General features: G+C 36.8%; 1 protein-coding gene across 1 annotated transcript; it reads left to right on the plus strand.

Moving 5' to 3' along the window:
* Positions 1-6,707: 6,707 nt before the first annotated feature.
* foxg1b (forkhead box G1b) lies at positions 6,708-9,705 on the plus strand. The gene has a single exon (XM_066697024.1). It carries the CDS (start codon positions 7,086-7,088, stop codon positions 8,154-8,156), a length of 1,071 nt encoding a protein of 356 aa, XP_066553121.1. The 5' UTR covers positions 6,708-7,085; the 3' UTR covers positions 8,157-9,705.
* Positions 9,706-10,771: the final 1,066 nt, after the last annotated feature.

The following is a 10,771-nucleotide window of genomic DNA, read 5'->3' on the forward strand; positions in this document are numbered from 1 at the left end:
AGGCACCATGGATAGTAGAACAATAAATAACGGCTTCAAAAATCCAGAAGTATTGCTTCATTAAGTTCTGCAGCCTTTCACAATGGAAACATTTTTGCCTTCATGAGTAAATGGTCATTCTGACTGTAATAATTAGACACCAGGAGGGTCTAGTTTGAGGAGAAATGGAACTGGGGAACTGGTATGGAATAAGGATTGATATTAACTATTAGTTGAATACCCTTTTGGGTGAAATAATAAATACATATAATGCTGTGTAGAAAGTCTTTATGGGTTAGACCTTGGGAGGAGAAGAAAGGTGTCACTATCACAGAGGAATGAGGAGACAGGTTAGAGGAGATTTGAAGGCTCTTGCTCAGACTAAAGTTGCAATAACTATTCATGCCTCAATTTTCTTAGATCGGGGTCCTAGGGAACACGATCTACTAAATGTACATGTTTTGCATAGAATTGTCCATTTTGCAAAGTGTTCCCTGGAGATATCAATTTAAAAAAAAAAAGCTTGGATCAGATTACCTTGCAAAGCTTTTGATCAGTGCTTAATGGGTTTGTTGATTCTACATTTGAATAAATGCTCATGAGTTAATGTCTGCTGTACAAATGGACATGTTAGCTGATCAGATGCTGACTTGATTAGACTGGGCCCAGGGCTGAACATGAAAAGAAACAGCCTGATTAAGAGTATCTGGGAAAATGAATCCCAGTGAAGGATATCAATTCAGGAATCAGGGGTAAGTAAGGGAATGTGGCGAGGGAAATGACCAGACAGAAAGTTGCTGCCCATGCCAGCCTATCTGGGTGTGGTACCACAATATTGAGTCACTTTTGAAGCATTCTTCAAAACGTGAATCCAGTGCCAGTATCTATAAGTGGATTTAATGGTGTTGAGGAGCTATATGGGGCAACAGAAGATTGAACATGAATATTTGCATATTTCCAATAAGAAATACAAAAGTTTCATCATTAATGCCATAAAATATGTCACGAGTCCAGCTGTCTGTGGAAGAATATTTTTTGCAGATGAATATTCAGTGATTTCAGTGAATGTGACAGAAAGTGAAGTATGCTTGCCAAGTACTCCTTTATTAAGATCCGCAGAAGCAAATAAAGAGTAATTTGTAACATAATCTGCAGTTAAACCCCACTGCAAAATGTCCTATTTTTTATATTTTGGCAACATTGTCCCAGAAGGTTTTTCTTTTATTGTAATTGCTTTAATCTGTAAAGCCTGGTACTGATGGAAAGTTTAATCAGTATGGAAATATTTTCATGTGCTTAACCTTAGCCACATCATAACCAAAAATAAAAACAAAAAAAGTATAAAGAAGCACCAATAAAATTTGTTTGTCCAGTTTAGTTTTCAAGATAAGTAAGTGTCAAAAGCAATTGTTAAAAAGCACATCTGAAAGCACATCTGCAAGAAGTTACATCATCTTTCACAGACTAGCTTTGGCAACTTTGAACAGATAACAGTGTAGCTACAGAATATGTGTGGATTTTGGGGATGTACTGATCATTTAACTCCATTTCTCAAGTTTTCTTTAAGATACAGCAGCACAGTGGTTCTCAACCCCAGTCCTGGGGTATCCCTGAATCTTTGACTTACTGTTCCAACTGAGATATAAATTACTAAATTGTGGACTTCACTAAAATGGCATAATTGGATCTTATTAATTATTGTCAACTGTTATACACATGAAATCATGGTCAAATCAAATGATCAAATGGTTGATCTCAGTACCCAAACTCGGAATAGACGGGGCAATTCGAGCACTAGGGTTGCAACTTTAGCAGATTTAGGACTAGAGGAAACGAGAGGAAATCAGTGAGAAGAAGCAAAATTGTGGATGGTTTAATTTGCCAAAAGAAATATTTTGTTACTGTGCCATTATAGTTAAGGAATATAGTAATTAAATCCAGGTAAGATCCAGACAAGCTGTATTTATACAAATTTGCTTTAATAAAGTTAGTCAGTGCTCACTATTCAGAGGTATAAATGCCCAATGTTTGTTTTTCCCAAGTAAATATATGCATTTATTTTCTGTATATTCATTGTCAAGTAGTTCCAGTTGATAAAATCAAGTGCAGATGACTATTGTGATTAAAAACACTTGCATGAGCACCAGCGTACATAAACAAGAGGGTGCTTTAAGAATAACACCTCTACCTGCTCTACATGTTTAGGGTTAATCACCTTAGTCCATGTCATTCTAACCCCCTTATGAAATACAGTATCCCTTTCATATTATTTTGCATCTGAGATAGGGTTAACAATATGCAGACATATGTATATAATCAATAACTTCAGAAACTTAAAGGGCAATTCAACACTGTTTAGTACAACAAATGGAAGAAGTACACAATCTGACAATGTAGATGATATGTGTTTGTTAGCCACTTACCCAGCAGTGGCTATTAAAGGCTATTGTATTCTTAATATACTCTGTACTAATTAAGTAACAATGTCAATTTAGCAAGGATTGACAGTCTTAAATATAAATGACAGTACCTCACATGGCCTGAGTCCACCACCAGCAGCCTGGATACAGTGGCACAGTAAATGTAAGTTCTCTGACCATTTAGGGGGCTGGAAGGGGGGGATTCATATACTCCAGAACCATTCAATTAAGTTTCTCTTATTTGGCACAGTGGGAGGGGCTGTGCATTGCTGTAGGAGTTCGGACTCTTACAGACATTGTCACAGGGAACCAATCAAGAAGGCCCTTAGAAAGATTTGCCATAGTTAATTTGCATGACAATTTGACAGTTGTCCCATTGTTTTCCATGGTAGTACCATGCAATTACTTTGCTCTGCTGGGGTTTTCCATATGACCATGGTTTGACTCATGTTTGCTTTACCTGTACATGCTTTTCTGTGTTTTCACTTTTCTTTATAGTGCTTTTATCAATCTGTAATAGTAGGATTTTAGTACTACACTTTTGTAATGCTTGTGTAAACTGCCACGAATAATAATAATAATAATAATAATAATAATCATAATAATCATAGTAATCAAGCTATACTAAATGTTTGTAGGGGCACCTGCAACCCCTACACATCCAGATGAGGGTCTTGGTTGGTTATTACATGTTTGCTGCTTCACAAACTTTTCCTGCCAAACTGACCAGTCCTACAATTCTGGCCACATGTTCTTGTAAAAAGTCCATATCAGAATACAGATTTGATAACGATTATTTTATTTGTACATTTCAGCAACCTCTAATGTTATATGTACATTCTATATATTTTACAATGGGTGTTGCAAAAAATTGACAACCCTGCTCTATCAATGTATTAAAAAGGTACAGATTTTGAGAGATTTGACATACATAATTGAAGGCAGTGGGACATAGTTCTGAGGCTTTGATAAAGTAGCCTGGTTTGTAATTTACTCATCCTTCATTTGTAAAGGTACAGCTATTTTGAATACTTTAGCATCTCTGTGAGTTCAAAATAAACCATAACATAACATGTGAAGGAGACACAAAAAACCTGCCAGTGGTTTCCCCTTCAATATGTTAGGGCTTTTAATCATTGATGTGTAACATTGTAGTTATTCTGACATATCTGTGTTTATACCGGGGTTATTATTTGAAAAAATATTTATTTCATCCGGACCATAATTTTCGTCTTTTTATTTTTATTTTTTATTATCCGTCATTATTGAAAAAAGAAAAACATTGAGCACCGTGTCTCCATTAAAGAACAGTCGGGTTTTGTTCAAAGTCCGCCATATTTGCGACATTATGCTGATTTGTATTTGTTTGTATTTGAGCCAAGCAGAAATCGACAGTTGACAGAAATATGTCAAGAAAGACTTAATTTATTAACACGGTAATTTTCTGAATTGACAGCATTTAATAGCCAACGCACTTAATTAACTATAGCAGACGCGTTCGATTGCTTTTGAGTTACAAGACTGCAGAGAAAATGTAAAGCTAATATACTCGTTTTAATAGTGAAACATTTCCTTTCTGGGCTCGTTTTTCTGTTAACCCTCCTGGTCTCCCACGTTTTCCACATGCATCTGACATTTGCACTATTCTGCACGATGTATTTATTTATTATTTTAAATAACTTATACTATGCATATATACATAGGCGGACTGGCCATGGGCAATTCCTGCCAAGGCCAGAAGGTCTGGTCCATGTGTCAGGTCAAGGGGCCGGTCGATTCCTAAATGGGCCGCTCGCCCCGTTTAGACAACCGGAACCGTACATCGCCAAGTTTCAACAGGTTTCTTCTGCATTTATAATAAAGGTTTATATGTGAATCATATTTTGGTTAAAAAAAAAAAAAAAAACTTTGTCATGTCTAAATGTTTGGACGCCAACGAATATAAATACGTTTTCAAAGAAATATGTATGAAGTTGTAAATGTTACATTTAATTTACATAACCCGGTGCTTATAACTGATGCCAAAATCGAAATATTTGATTAACCACCGAAGGCCCTATGGTTCTCCCTTAAGGAATGGTAATTTTTTAACACTGGATACATAATATTAACTATTTTTCATTTCAATTAGCCTACTTGACATTTATAAAATATAATTTAAAAAAAGCATCCCACTTGTATTAGATATTTTGAAATGCAAAGAACAAACAAATAAACACGAATATATAGGTATGTATATGTAGCATATGAGTATTAAGTTAGATCAGGAGATTTCAGCCTTGGCCAAGGCCTGGGCTGGGCTTAATGAACCCTTTAATTAAAGTGTTTGCTTGACTAGACCTTTTTTGTAACCATTTCCGTTCTTTAAAAGTGGGATTAGAGGTTTGCACTAAACCCTATAACAAATGCTGGCTTTTAAGACTTTCGTTTAAATCTATCACTTCAATAGGGCCTAGACCCAATTAAAAATTGACAAATTCCAAACATCACCCTTGTCGCGTTTGTTTAGTATAACTAAAGTATAGCATTTACAAAACAAATGCAGGAAACCGTTAAAACGCATGTGACTATGAAACTATATTAATTAAATCTATAATGAGCCTTAGCAAAGAATAATATATTACACAACAATGAGAATGGCTACGTGTGCAATACAAAAACACTGAATTAACAGTGATATTTAATCTCTGAAACTCCCGACTTCTTTCCTAATAAGACCAGTAGTTCAAAACTGGGGTATTTCTGTTGTAGTGATTTATCTAAATCTTTAATTAAACGAGTTAGGAGTCTTCAACTAATTTAAAAAACTTGGTTTAGACTGCACTCTAAAATGCAGAGCTACTCCTCGTTTTAACCAGCTGTTCAAATGGACGAATAAATGAAGGTAAGAATAAACCCAGCAAAATCAAAAACAAAAATCAGAAAAAAAAAAAAACCATGTAGAAATACATATATCATGTTTAAGGACGTGGGATTTACTGGATTTTTTTATAATATGATATAACCAATTATGAAATGGTTAATGCAAAATCAACTTATTTAATCTTAATAACAGAATGTATATATTAAATAATTGTGTTTTGGGGTAGGTATTGTTTTATTTGCGTCAGTAATGCAATTTGGGGATCTTCAAAAGCTCTGTTTACTGTTCAATCCCAATAGCCTGTAATCCATTATTAAGCATGTACTGACCGGTCGGAATCGGGGGTTACTCTTGCACATTCATATCCGCATCCGCTTTCTCACAGATTGACTGCTCGCCTATATACACACAACGCTTGGATGAACTTTCAAGATGATTAAAAATGAATGGGGTGTTGGTTTCTTTTCTATATATTAAATGGCAATACAGAGAAGACAACGAAGTGTAAGAAATGTCTGGGCTTTGTGCATATACAAAGGTGAAAGATAAATACATAAATTAATACATTCTTTATGGATTTTCTTTGTTTGCGCATCAGGATTTTAACCCTACATGGTTGAACTGGTGCTGGATTGTCATTAGTTTCAAATCAAAGTGGGTTTCATTGTGTATTTATTTGTGTATGTATGTATGTATGTATGTATTTGCAAGTGCAGTATGTTTAGATGCGACTACATGCTACTTTGCGCATTTAAATCTATACGGAGACCTAAAGACCGTTTAGATGTCGTTTGGTGTGGGGGAGGTGAGTGTTGAGCATATGGGTTAATCGAGATGATAAAAGCAAGTGGAAAAAAGTAGGTCCGCTTGTGTAAACAAGATGTAGTCTTCACAAAACAAACAAACAAACAAACAAAGAAATGCCTTAAAGCTGCACTCGGGATATGTCAGAATTAAGCTGGTCCACTCGGCTCCCACCCAATTTGCTTAATATTAATTTATAATGTCTCCCAGCTCTCTTCAGACTGAACAAACCCATAGGTTATTATTATTATTATTATTATTATTATTAGTAGTAGTAGTAGTAGTAGCAGTATCATTATGATCAACCAACATTTGAAAACTCACAGCATAGTCAAATATAGTCCATCCACTGAATGTCGCTATGCATTTAGCTATGGAAGTGAAAAAATGAGCTAACGTTTTAGGGGTTACAAATTTAAAACAATAAATTAAACAGATCTTGTTTTCTGTTTTATCGAAATGATTAAAACAAACAAACAACAACAAAAAACATCCTATAGCTACAGGGAATAACGTTATTTCCAGAGCTGATAATTGCATCGCAATGTTATCCTAATGAAATCGTTCATGGATTTCGCTCTATAACTCATTTTAATCTTTATTAGAGATACACCGCTTAGATTGATTCAGGCAGTACGTCCATATTATTATAATGCATGTCTGCAGTCGCTGACACAAGGTTTAAAACCACGCTTGCAGTGCCCCCTTTTTGGATGTCCTCCAAGCAGGACCGCTGAGTCCACCTTTGCGCTGGGTTTGAGGATGCTCTCCTTTAACGACGTCCACTTTCTTTAAAGGTGGGATCTGTTGCCTGTAACATTTCAGCAAGTTGGGAGCTCCTCCCCCGCCATGATGTAGCTGCAAGACGGAACCCCCCCTTAATGACTAATTTCTCCGTCCCACTCCAGCCCCTCTTCTGTCCTAGAAGCTCCTTCATGCATGCAATGTCCCGATCCGATCGCGCCTGACCTTTTTATTTCTGAAACACAAAAACCCAGGGCTTGTTGTGATTGCCGGGCATGGGAGATCAGAGAGAGCCGACCATGGTGCCCAAATCCACTTCGTTTAGTATCAAGAGCCTGCTGCTGCCTGCGAAATGTGACAACCCAGGCTCGGGGGCCCCGGAGAAAAGGACTCTCCCTCCAGGGTCCGAGTCGGGGACATCTCTGGATCCCACGGACATGGAAACGTCCTCTTTAACCCAGGAAAACCACCAGGAGGACGAGGAAGCCAGTGACCGGGCGAAGGAGCCGAGCAAACATGGAAAATATGAGAAGCCGCCGTTCAGTTACAATGCCCTGATAATGATGGCCATCCGACAGAGTCCCGAGAAAAGACTCACTCTGAACGGCATCTACGAGTTCATCATGAAGAACTTCCCCTACTACCGGGAGCACAAGCAGGGCTGGCAAAACTCAATCCGCCACAACCTGAGCCTCAACAAATGTTTCGTGAAAGTACCAAGGCATTACGACGACCCGGGCAAAGGGAACTACTGGATGCTGGACCCTTCGAGCGACGACGTCTTCATCGGGGGGACGACGGGCAAACTGCGGAGGCGCTCAGCCACGTCCCGGGGCAAACTGGCGATGAAGAGGGGGCTCCGCTTTGCGCCGCTCGGGCTGGGCTTGAACGAGCGGGCGAGTAACCCTTTGTATTGGCAAATCTCGCCATTTTTATCCTTGCATCACCCGCATTATAACGGATCTACAGCTGGGTTTCTGAATCAGGGCCATGCGTACGGATCCATACTTTCCGGAGTTGAGCAACTGGGCAACGGGGACCTGACGCGGCCGATTCTGGGGGGATCTGCCGGGGGCATCGGTCTCACGAACGGTTACGGTGTCAACACGTCTCCCGTTGGTTTGCTGTCCGGACAAGCGGGCTATTTCGTCTCAGGGACCCAGCACACACAAGCCCTCTCGCAGAGTGGGGCTGGTTTCGGGGTGCCTTCCAGCTCGTCCCCCACTCTTCTCTCAGAGACCCTCAGGACTTCCTTGCCCTCCTTCACGCCAGGTGTTTCCACGGGATTTTCGGGAGTCATATCCCATCCAAACAGAGTTGCACCTGCCAACACTTTTCTAAACTGACCCGATCACTCCAGGTGGGGAAAAAAGAAAAAATATATACATTTCCTTCAATGACACTTTTTTTCTGCAGATAAACATGCATTAACAATAGCAGAAGTAAAATAAAGTTGCTCCAAGCGACACTGTTGCGACCAGGTTGTGTTATGTTTATTTCCATGTTGCAGTTATTGTTTCACGTAAATGGGAAAAGGGACAGACTTTGTTACCTTTAGTATATATGAATTTGTTATGCCAAAGGTAACGACATATTTTTCCGATTATTTATATCTTGTGTTAAGAATCTGAATGGTTTTTGTGACGCGTTTAATTTATGTTTCATATTTATTACAAAATATTATTTAAATGGTATTTTGCCATTACAAATATCCATCAGTCTTAAGAGAAATAATATACGCTTCCTTAAATTATTGAATATTTCATGTAAATGTTACTTTTATGATATGTAGATTACTTTTTCCATTCAAGCGCCTTAAAAAACAACACAAAATCAGGGCATGTTAGACATGGACGTTGAAATACATGAGTGTTTAACTTGGATCTGCTCAGGTTTTCAATATAGGTTTAAAACAATGTATTGTATTGCTATCATTCGTGTGCGTAATGAACGCGGTTATGCAACGGTTCTGTTGAAATATACAGACTTTGTTTGTTGTTTTTGTATTTGCTTGTATTTATTTATTATTTTCGTCTAAATTGGATGCTATTTTCTGTGGATGTGTACCGCCGCGCGTATTTTACGCAGGAAGAGCGGATGCACAGGTGGAGGGCCCTGTTGGGATTAGCATGTCCTAGCCTAGAGGACTCTAAAATCATGTTTTTTTTTGTGTGTTTATGTATTAAGTATTAACCGTGTTATTCCCTAAATCACGCCAGTGTCCCAACAGTTCAATGGATATTTTCTTATCCCCACCATAGGGATTGTTTGAGTAACGCAATTGGCGCAAAGCCCATAAGGCACGACCTGAAAGGCTACAAAATAAAAATAAGACAACAACTATAGCCATATCGCTTGCTCTCGGTTTTTCTTTTGCTAATTCTGGTATTTAATTGTCTTGTTACCAACAGAAACGCCTGCGTTGGCCCACACAATATCAAATGAGGTATTATAACCATTTGGGTGTTGGTTTATTTGGTTCTTGTCTACAAACAGACACTTAGGGGGGTGTTATATGTGAAATATGTTATTTTTATTTTATTGAGTTACGTACATTCAGAGGCACAATCTATTAATTCCCAACCTATGCATTTAATACAATTTTAATTTGTATCTGACTTTCTCATAAGCTTTTCCTATTTACGACTTATTTTTGATCATATATTTCTCTATATAGGATAAAGTGTTATTTATTTTACAACATGGCATTATGTCGGGGGTGTCTGCGTTTTATTTAAAGTGTTATTTCCAAGTTTTGCACTTTTAGTTTCTAGAGTTTATTGATGTATGAAGTTTGTAACTGTCTATTGTTTTCGTTTTGTTGCTGTAAAAAAAAACTTTAACGTGGTTAAAGTTACGAAAATAAAATATTAAATTTGGTTTTATTAAGAAAAATATGTATTGTACTATTTTATACATTTGGAGTGGCTCAATATATACCGACATTCTGGCCAAGTACCATTTGTAAAGGCTAATTGTGAATGCATTAACGTAAATTTACATATTCAATCTTAAATTTCAAACGCAGAATCCACAACAGCCTTAAAAAAGCTCGTTTCGTCATATTAAATACAAGATTATTGCCTGTGCCTATTTTACTGGGTAACGGAGAGAGAAACTTGGACAATATCTTTTTCGTGCCTACGGTCTTATTTATCCTTTTGCTTTTCATATTATTACACCAGCTATAATCTCTAAGTAAAATGTTTGAAGAGAATATAAAATACATTGTTGATGTCTTATAATTTCCTCAGAGATGATGCAGACGTTTCAAGATAGGCCTCCTTCATTGTGTGAGTAAATGGCCTATGTCTTTCAAAACATGTATGTTTCATATAGTGTTTTACATCTAACAGTGGACATTATATTTTGGAAGTGGCACCACATAAGTATTTTTTGTGCGTAGGCCTAGGCCTATATGTAATTATCAATTTGGAAACGATAGCTTGTAGTGTATTTTATTTAATTAGAACTAAGATACAGAAATATTAAAATGTGAAGATAGGAGTTATCAAAGCCATTCAATTGCTATATGCTTCTTAAATTTAAATCCATGTCATTATTTGTAAATAAACAAAATTACAGTTATCCCAAATATTATTAATCAGCCTGGACATAATTTAGCAAATGTAAACCCTTTAATAAAGAAAGAAAAAGAAAAGTAATGTTTTTAGGTGATATTTAGTAGGTTTCCTATTCGAACAAAAACAATGTTCAGTTATATACGTTTTCTAAGAAATCATTAATAAAGATTATAGTATGTAAAAAAGTTTTTATAACTAATAATTTGAAGGAAAAAAAACAGTATTTTTGGCAAAACCATTTTAATAGATATTTTGAACAGTGAATTATTGCAATAAATAAAAGATAATAAAATACTCTCGATTGCCAGATTACTTTTAAAACTTGTTTTTTTACATAGAAATCTTTGAAAGATTAATTGAATGTGCAAAAAAATCAG

This window comes from Amia ocellicauda, chromosome 23 (assembly GCF_036373705.1).
Source record: "Amia ocellicauda isolate fAmiCal2 chromosome 23, fAmiCal2.hap1, whole genome shotgun sequence".
NCBI lineage: Eukaryota > Metazoa > Chordata > Actinopteri > Amiiformes > Amiidae > Amia > Amia ocellicauda.

Excerpts from the sequence above, each read along its gene's own strand:
- foxg1b (XM_066697024.1), top strand. The coding sequence starts at position 7,086 with ATGGGAGATCAGAGAGAGCCGACCATGGTGCCCAAATCCACTTCGTTT.